The sequence below is a fragment of the Corvus hawaiiensis genome, chromosome 6, assembly GCF_020740725.1.
Source record: "Corvus hawaiiensis isolate bCorHaw1 chromosome 6, bCorHaw1.pri.cur, whole genome shotgun sequence".
In the NCBI taxonomy this organism is placed as follows: domain Eukaryota; kingdom Metazoa; phylum Chordata; class Aves; order Passeriformes; family Corvidae; genus Corvus; species Corvus hawaiiensis.
Genome location: NC_063218.1, coordinates 22,828,261 through 22,849,024, shown reverse-complemented (window position 1 = coordinate 22,849,024; position 20,764 = coordinate 22,828,261). Strand labels below are relative to the sequence as shown.

At 45.1% G+C, this 20,764-nt stretch overlaps 1 protein-coding gene across 3 annotated transcripts; it reads right to left on the bottom strand.

Moving 5' to 3' along the window:
* Positions 1-335: 335 nt before the first annotated feature.
* Positions 336-15,923, bottom strand: ANGEL1 (angel homolog 1). Of its 3 annotated transcripts, none has more exons than XM_048308502.1 (10): positions 15,805-15,923; positions 13,374-13,973; positions 12,636-12,862; positions 11,993-12,062; positions 11,168-11,601; positions 10,350-10,476; positions 9,391-9,501; positions 8,131-8,200; positions 7,545-7,702; positions 336-6,689 (listed from the first exon to the last, which is right to left on the bottom strand). In XM_048308502.1, the coding sequence occupies exons 2-10, from the start codon at positions 13,738-13,740 to the stop codon at positions 6,520-6,522; spliced, it is 1,734 nt and encodes a 577-aa protein (XP_048164459.1). In that variant the 5' UTR covers positions 13,741-13,973; positions 15,805-15,923; the 3' UTR covers positions 336-6,519. The 3 variants fall into 3 exon arrangements, with proteins under 3 accessions (XP_048164459.1, XP_048164456.1, XP_048164458.1); XM_048308499.1 differs by lacking the exon at positions 15,805-15,923 and adding an exon at positions 15,626-15,731; XM_048308501.1 differs by lacking the exons at positions 336-6,689; positions 8,131-8,200; positions 15,805-15,923 and adding an exon at positions 15,626-15,731 and having other exon boundaries at positions 7,568-7,702.
* Between the last annotated feature and the right edge of the window lie 4,841 nt (positions 15,924-20,764).

The window sequence follows — 20,764 nt, the reverse complement described above, 5'->3', positions numbered from 1 at the left end:
GCTGCCAGAGATTAAGTATGTATGTATGTATGTATGTGGCTGTTTAGCAAAGGCCAGAACTCACATTTTCCTCTTGAACTGCCATCAGTCAGGCTGGATGGGAAAAAAAAAAATCGGTGCAGGCAGCATCAAAAATTTCAGTCTTACAATACTGTAAGGGTTAATACAAACCTCTGCTTGCACTGCTCAACTCTTCAATGTACAATTCAGTCTCCCTTCCTGGCCTGAAAAGCAATTCTGCTCCAAGTCTGTGTTTAGTGACCTTCCAAACTAATGACTTCACCAGGACTTCTCAAGACAAATACTGGGTTAATAAAGGACAGTCAGCTGCAAGATCCAGTGCAAGGATCCCCAGCAAGGGGATCCAACTTTATTCAGGCTATCATCTTTCAGGCATAACATACCCCTTCTCTCTAGGGAAATGAGTAATAACTGGGACCAGGGCCAGGATGTAGGCAAGCCTACAGTGTGTATAAGAAAGGAATAAACATTCTCTGACCTGTTACTCCAAAGAGAAAGGCACATGCAATAGTCCCTCTTAGCCAAGTTAATTATATGAACAGCTTCCGCCCTGCGGGAAAGTAATTGTACAGTATTAAACATCTACTTCAGATGCTTGCTTGAAAACATCCTCTGCCCCATGTCTTACAGATTTTGCTTTAAATCAGGTAACTCCTATATCCCCTATGGATGTATAGATCAGGGTGACTGCTAGACAGTGGAATGAGAACAGCAAAACAGTGATGTGGCCACAGACTTCCTGCTCCCTTTTACATCGGGTTTTTCCCCTGCTACTGGTTGTTCCTGCAGTTTTAGGTTTTCAAGTCAGTTAGAGATTATGCTGCTTCAACCTTAAGTGGGAAATCTTTATTGTGGGAAGGATAAACAATATGTTGAAGCAGAAAATTTAAAAAAAAACCAACAAAACCAAAGCACACCCTGTCAGTTTTTACACTGAGAGGCCCAAGACTTAAGGCTCTCACATGTCTAAAAGCACACAGAAATTCATTCATGAGAGAGTGAGACTGAGTCTTAAGAGCACCATTCATGCAGAGACTGTAGGATTATGGTAGGCAAAGGCATGTGACATGCTGTGGATAGCAGGCCATCACAGAATTAAGTTAACTCAGCAAAGTTGGCTTTACTGGATTATATTTTTATTTTGGCAAAGAGTGAGTGCCATCCTATTTCTACTCTCATTTTGAGGAAAGGAGGAAAGGAATAACTATAGAATAACTACTGCAATCATCTACTCCCAGTTCAAGAGCAGCTTCAGACGCTGGCCAATAACTGACTATATAGAAACACAGAAGTAGAAGGCTTTGCATCCAGAAAGAAAAGAAGTAAAAAACTGAATAAAATGGCTAAGGCTTGAAGACAGGTTTTTTTTTGTTTGGTGGTTTGGGGTTTTTTTGTGTATAAATGAAAGACTGGATGAACAAATACATCTTTTGTTGTAGCACAAGCCAGTGTCTAGCCTAGCCCTTCTCCTATTTGCCAAACCCAGACCTTGAACGCTGCTGTGTTTGTCATGTCAAAATTACGAATAATTTTCCAGCTATTATACAAGAACACAGGAATGTACAGTCTAAATCTGAAAGAAAATAAATAAATTTTAAAATAAATAAAAAGAAAAATAGCTTCAAGACTAGAATGACATTTTCAGTGGAAGCTGGAGGACAACTTTCCTTGACCGGAGAAGCCAAATGTGTACAGCTGACAAAAGGAAGGAGTTTGAGGCAGGCCAGCTGTTAAATCTGTCATCTTGGTTATCATTTTAACAGGTGAGTTCTCTACAGAAACTCAGTATCATAATTTGAAACACAATGCATTACATTCAATTCGGCTTGTGCATTTCAGCATGACAGTGCTATGGGAAGCACTACAGGCCAGGCAGCTACAGTCTGGTAAGATCTGTAGGTGCCAGCCAGCAATTCAATTAGTCTGCACAACAGGAAGCCTGAAAAGAGATGGTATCCCCCTAACGCTTGTGTGCTCCCCCTTTAGGTAAGCAACAAAAGAGTTCATCTGCATTTGGATAACCCATGGATATGTCTGCAAATTTCTAAACAGTACATCCAATAAATGTTCAGTATACTGAGATGGTGGCAATTGGAACAGATACTGGACTGTAGCAACACCCTGCTATGCAGACTATTTGCCAACACCATCATCAACACATCGTTAAGAGCAAGACTCATACCTTGATCCATTCTTAAAACAGATTCTGAGATGCTGAACTTCTTACGACCTCTTAGAGACTCCTCAGGGAAGAGACACTAAGGTCAAGTATATTTCAGAGTTCTGCCTTCAGAAAGCAGGTGGCATACAGAGCACTAACAATAAATCTGAAACTCGGGGTTTTTGTTTTATATAACAAGTGTTACTCCCATCTAAGTGTTCGTTTCAGAGCTCCCACTCCTCCCACTTAATTCTTCAGGGGTGAGGAAACCCACTATCTTACATCTTGACACCATTTAAATGTTGCATTTATAATAAAACTTAGACCTAGAGAACTGAACCTATAACTTTTAAATGAAGAAATACAGCTGCAGAAAAAATAAACATTGGTAACTCAGAAAGATAACTGGATCGAGCAGTCATGGGAAAACAGCTGCTGGAGAGATAGCTCATAAGAAAAAGGCATGGAGAAAGAAGATCTCAAACAGCAGCCAAGTTTCATTTATTAAGAACAGGAAAGAAGCTAGAGCAACTATATTGTGTACCACTCCTCCCATCCCATGTAATTGGGAAAACTGATTATGAAGGGCAACCTCCTGAAGCAATGAACTTAAAACTGAGAAAATGAAGGAAGTCCAACTTCTATCTAAATAGCATAACTAAATACAGCCAAGCAGCTGTGGCGCAAACTAAGCTGGTTTTTGGCAAAGATACTTTGTCAAATACATGTTGGCCTCTACAGCTGCATACTCCTGCAGTTTAGGAGGCTGCCAATAGGGAATACACACACACTGCCAGTGGTCTCTGGCATCAATTCACCTAAGCACCAGTGTCCCTGAACTCTACATCACTACTAAGGTGATGTAGTTGGTAATTACCTCTGTGACACCTTCCCCTTCTGAGCATTGCAGATACTGCTGTTCTACTTTCATAACCATTTACAGACCCCTCCGTAATTCATCAGAAAGCCATGTTAATGACAACTCATCATGCATTTAGGTCCAGAAACAATGCTAAGAGCTACATCTGGAATCTCAGTTCTGCATCCCATTATGATGCTCATTACCACAGGCTCTGATTGTATCTCTGGGTGCTACTCTTAAAGCATCACAAAACACATTATTTTCTCCCAAAAACTATATGCTAGTTGCTATTTTACAGTTGGGAACTTTCTACCCACCCCACCTCCAAACTTCTCCTATAATCCCACACAGTCAGAGGCATTCACAGGTCTCCAGATCCATTTGATATTAACCCCAAATTGCTCTAGAACACAGGGATTTTTATTTTCCTGAAACAGACAACCTCCGTAAGAATCTATACTAGAGCTTCTGGGACAGTGGTCAAAATAAACACAGAGATCAAGTCTTCAACTCTGCCTTTGTGTCTATGCAGTCACTAGCAATGGTCCTGCATTTCTGCCATAGTTTTACCTATGAGTGCCCAACAAAGCAGGTCTTTGGGAGCTACAAGTCACCCTGGGAGCACTATAACCTCCAGAAGAATAAGGGGACTTGTAGTCATACTCCTGGGGTTTCTCAGCACGACTCCACATCTAGTGTTCAAAAACGTAACCATTCCAAGTGCATACCACATTACTTCATGCATGGAAAGGGAAAGCATTAGTTTGACCCGTGCAACATTAGATTTTCCAGCAAAGTATAGCCGGAACCTAAAAACCTCCCTGAGATGCTTCCATGCAATTTGCCCACAAGTCAAGGCTTTGGTTTCCATAAAATGGAAAAAGCATTTGTGAAATTGGAACACGGGTCCTCCACCTGAGTTACATCACAGGACTGCAGGGTGCTTCAGGCAGTGCAGGGGCAACCAGTTCATTTGCTGGTGTCCAGTGCACACCTTAGGGGTCTCAACAGGGGGGCGAGCAGCTTTCATACATACACACCCCCCCACACACCCCCCCGCCTCATAAACTGACCGTCAGGCCCAGCCAGCAATTACAATGGAAGCAGATAGTTAAAAGTTCCAAGTGCCAACACCATGTGTCACAGAATTTTTTGTTGTGCTTTTGGTTGGTTGTTGTTAAACCTTTAGCATCTTCTAAGCTTCCTATTACAATGTTAACAGCAGGAGGGAGTCATCTGCAACCAGGCTGCCTTCTGGTAAGCTCTTTTTGAGCCAGATAGAAAGTAAAGCTCTCAGTTCACCCTTTCGTTCTCTCCCTTTTTCTAAATACGACTGCTTGCAAAATAAGAGTACTTGCAGAAATCAGTCAAACTGTGACATAAACACAGTCATACAAATGCACACCTCTGCATCCCTCCTCATGTACCAGTGACATGCCAGAACTATTACCTAAGGGCAAAATTATTCACATGCCCCCAAGATTGCTGTTCACTTACAGAAACTCTCAAGTGGTAGCAAAAGCTATCCACACATCACCAGACAAATACCACACCATCTGGCAGGGCAAGAAGGGAATATGGAGTCCTTACACACTCATAAGGGCACAGAACACAACCCCCCCAACACACACCTTGTTTTGTAGTTTACAGAAGTAGGCTGTAAAAGATCAGCAGTATTGCTTTCTTTGGGAGGAAGGCAAGGGTTCCCGAATGGAAATCTTTCTTTGTGGGGGGGAGGGGGCAAGACAAGCCCAAGGCCAGAGAAGCCACCTCTGGGATTTAGGCATGTGCTGGGAGATAACAGTTAGGCTCACTTCTTCCCTCTCTTCAACCCTCACTACTTTCTTGTGTAGTCAATTTGCCCTTTTCGACCTCCCAGCCAGCAAAACTTTGTTGAGCAAGTCCTCAGAGGTTCAGCTGCCAGAAATACAAGGTGCTGCAGTTACTTTGTGGTATTTTCTTAGATTAGCAGGATTTTATTTTTCAATAAAGAAAGTAACATTTAAAATATCAAAGTCCCTCAATATAGACCATGAAGAACAAACAGTGTTTCAAGTCTTCTGTGCCTTCCCACAAAAATCTGAGGTTCCTGCCTCCTTTGTGAACAGAAGATTGATAATATTTCTGCCAATACCGGTCTCATCTCTTAGGGAAAAACTGAGCACCAAATGTCAGGCTGAACTGGGGAATTTACTCCAGGAACAGGTACAACTCAACTGCTTTTGTACTGGCCAAGCCACTGCTGACAAAACCACACCAATAGGATAACAAAGGTACACTGGGATCCAAGTGACTGCAGTCTGGCTCCAAGTTACACAGCCTTCCCCCTCCTCCCAGTGCCTCCCAGTGCATGTCAAGAGACAGGAGTTGATCCTAAGTGTTCTATCTACCTAAACATGGCTGAGTCCAGAAGAAGGACACAGCATGGACTTCAGTCTGGTGCAGGAGATGGATGCTACAGGTTGGCTATTGACCCCTGGCAGGCTGAATGCAATAGGGAGTGAATAGAGAAAAGAATAGGGCAAGTGACAAGATCAGCTCTTCCATCTGATGGCTCTGCTGACTCTCACATGCCTTCCATTTTCATCTCTTTTGGGACAACCAGAGTTATAGCCTTCTGAGGTTGTCATGCCTTACAGGGTACTTTTTTCCACAGGATATCCACTGGGAGGATCCTAAATATTTTTCCTAAAAAAGACAAATTAGGTACCATTCTGAGACTGCTGGAAAGGAAGGAAGGCTTCCCCAAGGCCTCTAGGCTTTTGCTGCAGTTCTAGAGCTACTGTTTGAGGCTCACTAGAACCCCTGGCTCCATTCCTGGCAATCCCATTCCCTGGTCCATTAGTCACAGCAAGCAGTTTCTTGTAGAAACTGTTACACCACACAAACCCTTCTGTTAGCAAGTCACCCCTTACAGATTATTAAGTAAAACACATTTCTAAGCAGCTAGCAGATCCAATCTAAAAGGCAACAAAACAACTAGCCCTGAAAGGACTAAACTGTTACTGAGAAATTTAAAAAAACTATTGTTTTGGTGTGAAGAGTATTGGCATATACATCCCATGCTCCTTGGTAGCACTTAAACTAACCAAAAGCAGATAGCATTGCCCCTCTTTTCCAGCTCCTTGAAAATCTCACACAGGGACAAATAAACATGGGAGTTACTTTGGTTCCTGTAGCACAAAACCACCTCTGCTAAACAAGGCAGTGGAACGAGGCTCCCTTTAAGAGTTGCTAATGCCTGAATACACCTGGCAGCCCACTGGGAACACAGCTCAGGTTTGCAGAGACCCAGAAAATACCAATGCAAAAAACGCTCTGACTCTCTCATCCCTGCTTTTAGTAAGGGTGTGAGGGGAGAAAAGGACTTTTAGGGCATGACAAGGAAAAGGGTTTTCTTGCAAGCAGGTTGTGCAATCCAGAGCATCAACTGCCATATTCAGAACAGCTTTTCTTTAGGGAAAGGGTACCAACACTAACTCTCTCTGAGGCTGGAGATCTCCAAGCCAAAGCTAGCCAGCAGGCAGAGATGGTCAGATGAACAAAAATGATTTGGTAAGCCATTTGCCATCAAGAGGACATCTTCAGAGAGAAGAGAAAGACGGCCAAGCAGCTTCAGGGCTCCATCCTTGTACAGCCTGCGACCTGACACAGAAAATGGAAAGAAACATCAACCAGAGATTGGCACTGTGGATTAACTCTATACACTCACAGAGGGATGCTTGTCAATACTTTCCTGTTCTTTCCCTGATAAATGAAGACAGCCTGCACAAACACTACATGCACCTTTGAGCATAGATGTGAAAGCAGTGAGCATCCTACAATACTGCTGTTCATGGTTTCATATACCTGCAGGCATAGGAAGCAAGAACATGAAATTCGCCAGGTAGTTGCTTACATGAGAAGTTCCTTTCATGCTACTGTGCCCTAGCAATAGCTTCAGTTTTTCCCCTGAGGAGGAATTAATCTCTTCATTCATAACCAGTTCCCCGAATTTGATTCTGACATGACCCAAATCAGCTCCAAGAGAGTTCCTGGATACATTTACATGCAATCTTTCATCAAGACAATTCCTGTTTCAGGTAGCAGAGAGAAAGTGCCATTGTAAGGGAACCAGAGTCACCTCCTTCCAAGAACACCATATGGTCTCAGACAGACCAGAAGTCTTCCAGTCCAGTTCAAGTCCAAGCCTTGAACTCAGGATGCAGCACTGCCTGTTACCAGGAGCACAAGTAAGATATTTATACAGAAAAAAAAGAATCCATTCTGTTCTAGCTTCCTCAAAAGTCTACATGAACCTAAGCAGCCTCATTTTTTACACAGCAAAGATAAGCAGGGTCTTCGCATGGTACATGAGCAAATGTTACTTCCACCTTGTGTATTATTTCAAAGACACATCCTGTAGATCCACTCCAGCTTAATGAAATGCACTGCCCATCTGGCCTGTCTCACAGTCCTCTTCCAATGCCACAGGGATAAGCCCTGCGCTGCCACACTCACCCGCCTTGTTCTCCACAGGCTCTGCTGAGTAGAAAATGTAATCAACAGTGGCTCCAAGCCCCATGGGCATCGTTGTGACCTCTGGGCGTCCCCTCTGTGGCAGGAAGTGGCTGTAGACAGAGGTCAGGTTGAGGCCATGCTGGATAACACCTGAACACCTGCACATAAACAGTTACTGTTTACCAAGCAAGGAAAGAGAATTATGCCTTTTCAATACTGCACTCACAGCTGAATAGTCCCTTGCTGATGCAATTGTCTAAACTATTCCTACTTTGTGAGCACATAAAATCTTTCAGAACTATTCACTCCACTTACACCAAAGCAAGACAGACTGTGACCTTCCTTTGTCTTCAATACCCAGTCCTGTATACGTCTATGCCCTTCATTCTCTATCTCACCAACACAATGCTGACATAGCAGCACCCAGTTGCTGGGACAGTCCTGGGTGGATCTAGCTCTTCCAGATAGCCCTCCTTACTCTCTTTCACTCACATTTATTTCAATCTTTACTTCAGCCAGATTTTCAGTGTTGAGGAAAACAAGGCTGAGTTTGAAGACTGGGGCCATTGAAGGTGCACCAAGTTACCTTGGGATGAATGGCTGGGGATCAGGGTCTTTCACCATGGCAGCAGGCTTGGGCCAGTGTGCAGGGCGGTCTGCAAAGGAGCAAAGAGATTCCAACCAGACCTACACAGATCCCAGAACACGCTGCTCATCCCAAGTCTGAGAAGCTTCTCCTGAAAACAAATTAATCTTTTTGCCCAAGAAGAGCAGATAGCTTCCAGTCACAAGCATCTTAAAGGAAAATACCCAAAGGAAACACCAGCTGTAAGACTAACAGGAACATCCTTAGAGCAGATTAGTGCAAACAACTGAGAAGTCATATTCTGTCCTGCTGAGGACACATCCTTGAAGCATTTAATATTATCAAAGTTCAGGGTATTTCAATCTTTGCTCCCAAAGAAAGGTTGCTTGTCTTAGCCTACAGCCTACTCAAAGGGTGTCTAGAAAGGCAGAACAGAAATGGAGAAAGCAGAACCAGCCACGCCACAAGGCCCAGAGGTGCAGCAATGTCTACTGGGTACCAGCTTCCAGAGACATCTATATTGTGGCCATTGTATATCATTACAGTCTTCAGGTTGTTCTCCACCACCAAAATCTTGAAGCAGAAAAAAGAAATATATGTATGTGCTTCAGCTTAAAAGAATTTTATAAGAAACAGCCTCAAAAAGAAGCTGAATCTCAGTGCATCTCAAGGAACACAGTCAGTGTGTATGAGGGAGGTAAGAGTGTACTTCTCTGAGCTCTCATAGAACCTAATCACAGTCACAGAAGGCACCTTCTCCCTTTCCTTTTCCTTACCAGGCATTACCTCCACCTCATGTTTTCTTTGAAATCATAGAATAATACAACTATAGAATGGCCTGGGTTGGAAGGGACCTTAAAGATCATCTAGTTTCATCCCTCCATCCCACAGGCAAGGATGTCACCCACTACATCAGGTTGCCCAGGGCCCCATCCAACCTGGCCTTGAACATTTTCCAGGGATGTGGTATCCACAACTTCTCTGGGCAACCTGGCCCAGTGCCTTACCAACTTCTATGTAAATAAGGTAGTAAGGCATTTAGGAAGTTTAAAACCATTTCCCCTTGTCCCATCACTATATGCCTGTGTAAAGAGTCACCATCCCTCTTTTTTTATAAGCCCCCTTTAAGTACTGGAAGGCCACGATGAGGCCTCAGTGGGGCCTTCTCTTCTCCAGTCGCAACCCTCTCAGTCTGTCCTCAGAGGAGAGGTGCTCCATTGAGATAGGGGCGTTACAAGCTGAAAAGTCTCCTGTTAATACCTGGTTTAGCATCTGTCACACCTTCCAAGAGGACCAGCTGTGGTGGTCGCTCACAGGCAACATCGCAAAAGCGGAACTGGAGCAGGAAGTCACGGCTGTATTCACGTCTCCCTGCAGAGAAAAGTACAGGTTAAAAGAAGAAAGTAATTGCAGCAAAGTCACATCCCTAGGGAACATCTACATGTATTTTAGACCTTTGGGCCTCTTAGACCTCTTTGGTTTGAGAGTGGCTTTTGTGCCCAAGCACCCTGATACCATGAGAACAGAAATCACCTAATAACCTACATGTAGAACAGAAGAGATGTGTAAAAATAGAAGAACTGAGCACAGCTACTGCTATCCCTTTACGAATGCAACAGTTATGGTCAGTACCAATTATAAATGTCCTCTCTGAGACACCACAAGTTCAAGGGACTTTCAAGCAGATCAGTTAGTGCGTAACTCAAGGAAATGTCTGCTGAAAAAGAAAACATTTCTGGAGATCAGGCTGAATACAAGTTCTACATTCAAGATTTTAAAAAAAGCTATTTTGTGTGGGCTCCATTTTTTTAATCCTCTCTACGGATGCAGAGAACAGACATGAGTGTAACTGGGTCTTAGGAATGATTTCTTAACAGTGGTTTGCAAATACGATCCAAAACCATACCCCGGAACACCTGCAGATGAAAGCTGTGCCTGCTGAACATAGTTTACAACTGCACAAAAGCCTAAGTCTGGGAATATGAGAGAGACACATAGAGCAATTGTTACTGGTAGAGGAACATTCAGCTCCTGACTAGAGAAAGAAAACAGTAGAAATGAGGCTACAGCAATAGATTCTGAAAAAATTGTATTTAATTCATATACCAAGTAGAAGGGGAGAATCTTTGTTGAGTGCCTCATGCACTCAGAGAGACAGCAAGACCCACAAACTGCCCATCCTCAGCAAACTCATGTTGTCAGTGCATACTGGAGCTCACCAAGTTTCTTTGGCTGGCACAGGGTAACATACTGGCACTTGTCTGTTACACCCAGTGAGCTTGGCCACAGTGGGGCCAGCAGTTTCCGTGAATACAATTGTTGGGAAAAGTCTTCCTGACCAGACACCTGCAAGAAGTCCAGAAAAGGAGAGCAACCATCAGTGACACAAAGCAGAACTTCTGCAAGATGTAGAAAATGTACACATACACACTTGTCAAGAGCAAGACAGGAGAATGCCCTCATAGAAAGGCACGAACTAAGCCATTCAGAGTATGGTGCAGGCATAATAAACCTTCAGCTGCAGGGGACAGATACAATTAGATAAAAGTCACCTGACGAGATACTTTACAGGCATCTTACTGGAGTGATGATTTAGCTTGAAAGCCAACCATGTATTTGATCACAGACACACAGTAAGACATAACCACAGGAGACTCTAGCATAGGTACCCACTTCAAACTTTTTTCAGAACAAACATCCATGTAAAATTTCAGTAAGTCTTGGTGGAGTTGCACTTCCCTACACTTCCAGTCACCCAGGCATAACAACTCCATAGGAAAGGGAAAAAAAGACTTGAAATTAAGTGGTCTATTATCACAAGCCTGCCTCAAGAGAAACCAAAAGAGCAGTGGTGGAAACAAAAGGCAAACACTTGTCTGCTTCTTTCCCCTGCAGTGCTGGAGACATTGGGGAAGATTGCTGAAGAACTTTATTCAGTATTAAGACTATTTCCTCACAAGAGAAAGAATGCAGCCATGCATTTCTCTAGCAGCATGCAATAAAAAGCTATCCAATCCCAGTTCTGGCTGGCAACTACCTTCCAGGCTGGCATCCCATGGTAGGAAAGTTCACCATTTCGGATGAATTTGTAGAGTGGAGAATCAGGTACAGAGTTCAGGTCTCCACACAAGATGACAGGATAGTAGCTGCCTTCAGTAGTTCTTGCAATTTTGTCAATCTCTGCTAGCAGCAAGGCCACCTGAGCCAGTTTGATATCTCCTCGACGGGGATTGAACAACACATGAGTGTTGGCCACACACAAAGGACTGACTGCCTTCAGACCTAGGCCCTCTGGGAGCACAGGCTGTAGCAGCAGCACCAAGCCCACATTATCCCGGTTGAGGACGTCCAGACCAGGCCGGAAGTATTCTATGGGGCTGAGGCTGATCAGCTGGAACCTGCTGTGCTTATAGCACACCGCACATCCATCTGTCTTCGTCCCGGTTCTGCGCTTATAGAAGCATGCAAAGCCTGAAAAGAAACCGTCACCTATTAAAAGGCTTATCCAGTCACTACCTCAGACTCAGCAAGTCTGCATAGAAAAGGTTCTTACTACATTTGGGTACAGCAATATACCCAATTCTGTTCCAATAATCATCCTTTATTATTAATCATTGAGGGTATTTTCTCTCTCCGTGTCCTCTTAGGGCCTCTGTTTTGTTACTCTGATCATTCAACTCAGAAACATCAATTGCAAAAGAAAGGATAAAGGCCTAGGAAGATAGTTCAGAAGCAGGGCCAGCAGCCACCTGGCAAACAGGAATAGGTCTCTTGAAACTGAGTGCTTTGAAGACGTTAAGCAGAAAGCACTGCTTGGCCAGTCCCATGAGCTGATGTACAGACCCACAAAAGCAGGACATACCCATCTCCTTGAATGTTGGTTCCAGTTGCTCCCAGTAATGGTTCTCTTGTACCTCTTGGAGACACAGAACCTGGAAGGAAGGCAGAGACCTCACTCACTCCGCAAGTATTTTACTAGTTACCTTTTCTGGGGGAAGGAAGAAAGTGGAAAAGTACACTCACATACCAACCCTCCAACCAGAAATGTCATCACTGCAACTCTGTCCTGTACTTTCTAGATGAAGAGCAATGACTTTCTGGGTCACATTAGCTTATCATTCAGTTTTCCAGTGATGAGGCAAAAGATCCTTCATCCCACAAAGAGGACTCAAAGAATAGAGAAATTCATGGAGTCCTCTTCTATGCAGGCTTCCCCTCCTGTGCTGCCTTAGAAAACTGGTCCTTCTTCCTCTACTTCTGCTGTTTATAGAAGTTAAGCCCTGCTATCAAAGTATGACTAGTTTCTACAATCAAAGCAAGACAGACACCAAAAAAAGGGTCTGTGAAAGTCCTCAAACACTCTCAGAGCAATCAGTGCTCAGTTACCAAGCAGGTAGCATCTTCCTAGGACTTGCCCCCATCTTTTTCTTTTCTTAATACTGTTAGATCAAACAAGGAATTCACATTCTGGTGACACTGAGTAGGGAGGGCTCAGTCACACTTACGTCAGGATCCCAGTGCTGGATCTCCTGCAAAAGGTTTGGAAGGCGGTAGTTCCAGTTCAGGATGTCCGGATGACAGTGTACATAGAGATCAAGGCCCTGCTCAACCAGGTCCTGGGCAAGGATGTTGTAAGACATGACTCGAAATTCAAATAGAGGAGTGGTTTTTGAGACCTGCTCTAAGACACAGGGCTGGACAGAAAGATCCTCCCAGTCTCTCCATAAGATCTCTATATACAAGAGACAAAAAACAAAGTTACAGGCACACTGGGTACCTTGCTGATATTTTGGTTCCCCTGGGACCCAGAAAATAGCCATTCTCAGTCCCTAAGCTAAGGGCACTCTAGCCTCTCAGCAAACCCTCACCCACTCTGGTTTTCAGATGCTCTCTCTGGATACCTTTGGATAGTTGTCTGTAGGGACAGCATAACAAATGACCAGAGTCAAGCATCCTGGAACACCAGACACACTTTTATGGCGGTTTTTAGAGTATAAACCCAGCACTCGGCTAAGGAACATATACTGATATTCAGACCAGACAGTCTAACAGCACAGAAACCACTAGCTGTGACCAGCCCCTCCTCAGCAAAAACTCACTTTACAGTTTTCACTAGCAGATCCTGTCAATTCTGCAGGGACAATCAATGTCTTAGTGACAGCAAGCCCAAACACAGTAACCTGACCACATTCACTACAAATGCCAATCCCAAGCTAAATATCAGATTCAGAGCCGTTACTGACCATGGTAGGGCACCTCTGTTGGGACCGGATAAAATGGCACCGCATCCTGAATGGGCCAGGCTGGGAGCACTGGTGGCACTGTCTCTGCATCACACGCTAAACTCCAGGCCAGCACAGCTGGGTCATCATTCAGCACTTCCACGTTGATACCAGCACAGCCAGCTGTCTGGTGATCTGTCTGTGGCACCACAGCTGCCCAAGGGGCACTGCCTCCTACAGTCACTGTTTCCTCTGCTGGTAATCTTGCCAGTTCAGCCACTGCATGATCTTGCAGTTCTGAAGAAGCCAAAGCATTTAGCTCTGAGAGCTGCTGATCAGCACACCGGGTGACTTCTGGAGATGTATTCAGGTCACTGAGGCTAGTCATCAATAGCTCTGAACCTTCAAACCAGTCACTAGTGAGTGTAACTGACACTTTCCTCACTGCTGGAACACTCTCACTGGCTGGCAAATTCTCTACTCCTTCCTCCAGCCACTGCTGGAGAAGGGCTTCTTGCTCTTCTGGGACTGATGTTCCTCTGGTAGCAGCAAAGACACCTTCTATCTGGGTGGACGGGCTCTTCGCCAGAAGCACATTCTTTCGACAGGTAAAGAAAGCATCTGTCATTTAAAAACAAAATCAAAATAAGACAGCCAGAAATGCTTACTCGCTCATTCTTGTCTGATTCCAATTGCTATAACTCTGTGCAATACAACCATTCACTATAGCAATCCAAACAAATTACTTCTCTGAGGAAAAACAGTTACAGTCTAAGTAACTTCCCCTGCCTCCTCCAGGATGCTAAGCCACGGTCCACGTCCAGTTAAATTAGTCCAAGTCACTGAAACTGCACACAACAGCAATGGCTTTATCAAATCCAGGGAATGCAATTCTAACTCATGCAGCACCACAGACGGCCAAGCTGAAAGGCTTTGTGGAAACTACCAGCTCTCAGCAATATATGTAAAGGCACAGTCTGCAAAAGTTAGCTGATCAGGTGCATGGGCTAAGAAACCGAGGTCTTGTAGATCACCACTTGGAGCAAGCTTCTTTCCAGGGACTGAGTAAGAAATAGCAGTCAGCTAAGAGAATAAAATATATCACAAGAATATGTTGTAGAAGAAAAACCATTCTGTTACTAAGAGATGAAAAATGAAGACACAGAGGAACCAACAAATGCCTGATTAGAGAGAGTATATGCACAGAAGTAGTCCTGGTGAGAATTACAGATCACTTGATGACTAATGTGGCAAAAAAATAAAACCACTTTAAACTGCTTTTAATGTAACACTTGAATATACCAATATTTGTGCAGTAAAGTAGAAAAAGACAGAGACTCCTTTCACTTGCATCTATACAAGAGATGGCATTTGCATTTTGCTATGAATTCTGCACAGACACTCGTCCCTACTGTTAACTAGTAATTTCTGTTGATTACATATCACTTTTTTTCTCTGCATCCCTGTCAGTCAGCCACAGCAGTAACATACTATGTCAGCAACATCCATGTATAGTTTTACTATATATTTTGTGTCAAAGTTTTCTGTATGTGCCAGGAACACAGCTTTAATAACCATACTTCTCTCTGTCGGTTTGTAATTAAGTTCATGAATGTCAGAAACACCAATGCACCAAGGTAATGCTGCCACACACCACTGGCATGAAGAGTGCTTACAAGAGCCTGTTAATACACAATAGCAGCTAAATTTGAGATGAGTCAGCTCGCTGCTTACTATGAAAAAACACAGCATGCCAGTCCAGTAGTTGCTACACGGCCGGGGACAGATTCAGGCTGGAGGGTGGCTTTACATCAGCTCAGTAACCAGGAACTGTGAAGCAGCAGCAGGATCTAGGAAACTAAGTGAAATAGCGATGCACACAAAACAGAAGTCCATCCATGAAATCACCCGCAGGTCCTTGGAGGATCACAGATCTCTGAGCAGCCCATCTCCAAGGGTGTCCCCAAGCCTGGAGAGCAGGTTCGGGGCAGCAGGTAGAGCCCCTACGCAAAGCGCAGTCTGCCTCTGCAGCACAACAGCCGGCAGCTGTTCCCTCTAAACACGCAGCTCCCCGCGCTGCCCGTGGCCAGCAGCCCCAGGCCCCACCTGGCCAGGGCCTCGGGGAGTTCCGGGGCAGCCGGGCCGACCCCGGCCGCCGGGCCGCACCCCCACCTCCGGCCGGGGCGGGGGACGGCGAGGGACATCCCCGCCCCTCCGGGCCACCCCCGCCAGCTCCCCCTGCCCCCGCCGCCGCCCGCCCGGGGCCGGGTTACCTCGGAGGGCCTGGAGGAGCCGCGCCGCCGGCAGCAGCACATAGCAGAGCACGGTGCCGATCATGCCGCCCGGCCCGGCCTCCACCGCCCCCGGCCCGGCCCCGCCGCCGCGCCGGCCCCGCCTCAGCTACGGCCTCACGGCGCGGGCTCGGCGGAGCCCGGCGTGCCCAGGCACTCACCGCGTCGGGACCCCGGGGCCGGCAGCCGGCTCGGGCCTGGCGCTCCCCGAGCGCCGCTCCAGGACCGCCTGCTCCCGGGAGGCCGCAGTCCGTGGAGAGACGGCCCCGGCCGGGGTGGGGCCCTGCCTGCCTGCCTGCCTCGCTGTAGGGCAGGAGCGCGGCCCGGGCCCGAGGCCTGCTCAAGGGCCCGGCAGCTGTGCTGTGCCCGAGGGTGTCAGAAGCTGTGACCCAGGGCTGAGTGACGGTTGCTTTATGGCCCCACCACCCTGCAATTTGTGCTTTCCAACAAAAATGTTCACCCCCTGTTCTCCAGAAATCCAAACAGGATTATTTTCCTTTTTTTTTTTTTTTTTTTTTTTTTTTTTTTTTTTTTTTTTGGTCTCCTGAAAGCCAGCATTTGCTCCAGATGTTACACAGGCTTTTCGAACACCACTGATGATAGCCACGGTTTTCCAAAGCACAACCTCTATGCGGCAGTGCTGATGGGATGGGGGAGACAGCAGAGCAGGAGCGTACCCTCACCCGGTGCTGCTGAGAGGTCATCAGAGGTCTGCAAAATCAGTCATCACCTGGCTGTGAGTACTCTGGCATCTGCAAGTGGAGACCCATCACATGTCGAAAACAGTTGCATATGAAAAGCAAAGTCCTGGTTGAAGTCCAGAATGTCAATGTTTACTTCACAATCAAATGTTTTCAACATCTAAAGGCAAACAGATTGAGCTGAGCATGCTACAGCTTTTTACACCAAATACACATTTCTAACGTGTAATCTCAGTAGCCTTCTTCCAAACTCTAAAATGGGTACCTGCACTGAAGTCAAGATTCGTGTTATCCCTGCCTTTTGCACTGATGAGTGCTGCCAAGCAGTCCTCTTGATGGTCACCAGCTGCTGTCTTATGGGTTATAATTAAATGAAACACTTGGTGTGTGCAGAAAATCATGCTGTGTCCACAAGAGCCAGAGAAGCCAGTGTCCACAAGAGACAGAGAAGCCTGCAACTTTATTCAAGTAAAGGGAGAGTCCACTAGACCATACCCCCATAGGCTCTCTCTCAAGTTTTTGGAGGACGCAGCCTCCTTTTATCCTAAACTCTTGGCCGCATGTTGCCCTCTTCCTTTCCCCATTAGCTGAGGTACTAGGAAGGTACAGACTTCCCAAACTGCCTATTACACATTGTCCTAAAGAATAGAAGCTCAAATTATCTGGGTCCTGCAAAAAATGCAGGTTGATGTTCATGAAGACATTAAGACCCATTTTTAAGACGTTAACACCCATTTCTCCTAAAATCCCCACAGCCATTCTTCCAGAACCTGATTGGTTCTTTCAGATCAAGTCACTTGTGAAGACATTAAGACCCATTCTGCCATCAGTAATTAGCACAATGAGTGTCCACAGCTAGGATCTCAGATGATGTTATAATGTATATAAATAATAATCCTACCACTCTCTTTTTCAAATCCCTGTTTATAATAAACACCACAGACCTTAGAAGCAGGGACTTGTCTCAAATCCCACAGATGTCTCTGGCAAAGCACTGGACTGTGATCACCCGTCTCCTGTTGCAGTAAGCAATCCATCACTGGTTTCTAGTCAGAGAATGGAGGGTGTTCTCCAGAGGAAGGATCTGCAATATTAAGAGCTCATGACTGGGTCATTTAAAACCAGCCTGTTCCTTAAAAGGAAAGATCTAAGAAAAGATCTGCAGAGCCAACCCACATCAGAATAATCAGACTGAAATCAGAGAGGAATGTTAGCTGGTGCTACAAACAAGCAACCAACTGTGGCCAAGTAGCCACAGTTGTTTGGCCTACACTAGAAAAATATTTACAAATTTGGCAATAAAATCAAAGCTGACAATGGTCATCTGCTTCAGGGTCAAGCCTTTCCCTGGGTTTTGTGGCATTTTGTTCTTTATCCAAATATAACCCTTCCACATTCTCTAATGACTGGACTATTTGAGAGGCCTATGTGGAACCTAGGGGAATAAAGCCACTAAAATTATCCTGTTCTTGGGGAAATGGAAGTATTTCTAAGTGTATGAATTAGTTCTGCTCAACCTTTATCAGAAAGCTTCTTCTGTTACAGTTTTGGTTTTAGTACCTTAGGAAAAGTCACAAAGTCCTCGGTAAAAAAGATGTAAAATAATAAGCACTGAACAACTTTTGGCACCAACAGTAGTTGGTGGGATGACTGAGTACTTGATTCAAGGCCCCATTAAGTGCTGACATGTTTACAAGCCACACTTTATTACTGAACATACTGGGAATTTGGCAGTAGGGAAGTCTGAATCTGTTCCAGACTAAAAAGGTGAATACATTCTTGTCCTCATGTCATTTAAGACTGTAATGCCACAGTCTGATTTTATCATGAAATTGTACAAACTGGAATATGAACTTAAAGGAGACAAGAACTCTTAACAGCAGGCTGTCATGACTCTGCTGGGGGGAGAGGGTGGGAGGTCCACAGCCAAAATGATAGCTGTTCTCAGTTGTTGTGAGCTGACTGGATCCCAGAGCGATGGGGTTTCCAGCGCTGAAGGCCACCCTTAGGAGTCAGAAGGTGCAGGTGAGATCACATAAGGGTGATGTGGTATCACAGGGCAACCACAGGCTCTGCAGGACTTTCTCACAACACCAGGACAGCCCCTGCAAGCAAGACATAGGATTCTCCTGTTTATAAGCAGTACCACAAGAACCCAGGTCTTACAAGTGGCACCATTCCTCCTGGAGATGTTTTAATTGATTCCAAACAGCTGTTCCTTTATTGTGTAGGTGTGAGAAACTTACAGATCTAGGAGGTGGCTGTGAACTCTTCATTTACAGAAGAGAAAAAGCAAATGAACCTGCGACTCACTGGTGATGACACACAGAATGAGTCTGAGAAGGATGCAGGTGCAGGGTGTACTTACTAGCAAACTCACTCCAGAAATTGTCAGAAATGGCCAAAGAAAAATCAGCAGCAGCTAAGAGGGACTGCAACAGGCTGATCACCAGCTGGGAAGGCTTCTCTCCCTAGGCCAGGCAGCAAGGAGAAGAAGGGTGGCGAACAGGGATCCAGGGTACCAGTGGCCAGAAATGGGAGCTGCCATCTGGGAGCAGCTTGGAAAAAAAAAAAGAATCACTAGAGGACTTGCCAGTACCAGCTTCCAGGACACTCCACCCAGCTGCCCCTAATGCCTGTAAGAGATGTCAGAGCTCAGCATCTTTTGAGACCAGATCCTGTTTGAGCTCTTCATTGCCCAGAAGGATAGGCAGGGCATGAGAGCAGCAGGGTTTTCTGAACCTGCTGCTCTCAGGTTCTGCTTGTACACAGCAGAGTCAGGTGCCAGGGCTGCTCACAGCTCTTTGGCCTGACTTCCTAGCTTAGCATAACAGTTTCTCTCAAAGTTATAAACCTCCTTTGGCCTGTCACTTAGTCATTACAAGTTAATTTCTTATTTTCCTTTGTTGTTATAGATGCAATTATTTGTTAAATAATGCAATTACTGTACGGCATGGACATATGTGGGACAGCTCCTCTATGCTTGTTTTTCTGTATTTAAATAGTGCATAATGCAATTTATGAAGTGCAGGAGTCACTTCTGAATCTACCTCAGAAGGCTCAATCCACATACTGTGGGACTGACTAATGTACTGGGCACATGACGCATCTCATGAGTTCTTTACATGGGATTTAGACCTATTTTTATCCTTCCTTTTGTCTTTCTCACACTGGAGTAATGCAAGTAAACCCATCATTTGACAAATAAAATCTGGCAGAAGGAAAGGGTCTTAATAAAGGAGATGCAGCTGCAGAACTGGTTGAAATGTGGTGATATGGGTGCCAGCTGGCCAGTCTTTCCCCCACATAGAACTGAATGAACAGCAAAACTGCTCCACATCACACATCAATGCTAGGTGACACCCAGGAAGGGTACAAAATTACAGGTTAATAGCCTGAAGCTCTAAAGGGAAATAGAGAGTAAGGGAAGAAGGCAGTAAAAGCAGTGACAGGGAATGAAAAGGAAGATTCAAAGTAGAAAAAAAAAATGTATTATGCTATTAGCCAGAAATTATTTTGGCAAAATAACACTTCATTATTTTTTAATGCATTTAGTCCCCGTAAAAGGAAATTTTCCAAATTCTCTTTCTTTATAACTATAAAATAAACTAGGAATTGTGGGCAAGAGAAGCTGTATCACTTCCAGTAAGTCTACTTACACTCAGTCCCAATACATGGTAGCATTCAAATGCTTTTTCTTCTGCCATGCAAGAAGAGTATACTGGAAAGCATTCCCAGAGTCTGATCACAAGGTCAGCCCCCGTGGCTGGGGAATTGTGAGTCAGTTCAAGAGAGGTAGGAGCAGCTGATATCGGTTTGGCTTGCACATTTGTGGGGAAATGGGATGAAGATAAAAAAATTGCTTTGCCTGGTGGGCTGAGAAATTGAGAAAGGGGATAAAGGCAGCTTGTGAGGGAACAAGAACCTAATGTGGGAGAACTGTGAGTTCTCTGCACATGGCCTGAAGAACTTGAGGAGAGCTTTGTCCATCACTCCCAGAGGGAGCTCATCCCCACACTGGGGCCAGCACCATATGCATACACTGTTGCAGGGACTGCAGGGCAGGAAGCAGGGATGTAGAAGGAGTACATCCACAGCATGTTGAAGAGGGCCTTCAGTGAGAGGAATGGAAGATCCATCACATCCAGGGAGTCACATCTCTGCTAGGTTTGCATTGACAAACTGAATGTGTTTCACGGCACACCAGAATTATGTCCAAAATGGGTGAGTCTCAGGAGTCTGTGTCACTGGCTGATGCCTCAGCAGAGAAGGCAACGCAAGCTCCTGACACTGACCTAGGGGTTGAAATGGAATGATTTCTGACCATCTGCCCTCACTAGCCTTTCCTTACAGTCAGAGCCGTACTTACCGACTGGTATGTAACCAAAAAGGAGACCAAGGACATGATTCCTGCCAGAAT

What these genes read in the sequence shown, in the direction of transcription:
- ANGEL1 (XM_048308499.1), bottom strand. Translation starts at nt 15,689, where the DNA reads ATGATCGGCACCGTGCTCTGCTATGTGCTGCTGCCGGCGGCGCGGCTC. An exon ending in TCCAGCACTGGGATCCTGAC is followed by an intron (nt 12,063 to 12,635) that starts GTAAGTGTGACT and finishes CCTTCCTTCCAG; the next exon opens with GTTCTGTGTCTCCAAGAGGT. An exon ending in CCCCAGCCATTCATCCCAAG is followed by an intron (nt 7,703 to 8,130) that starts GTAACTTGGTGC and finishes GTTTATGTGCAG; the next exon opens with GTGTTCAGGTGTTATCCAGC.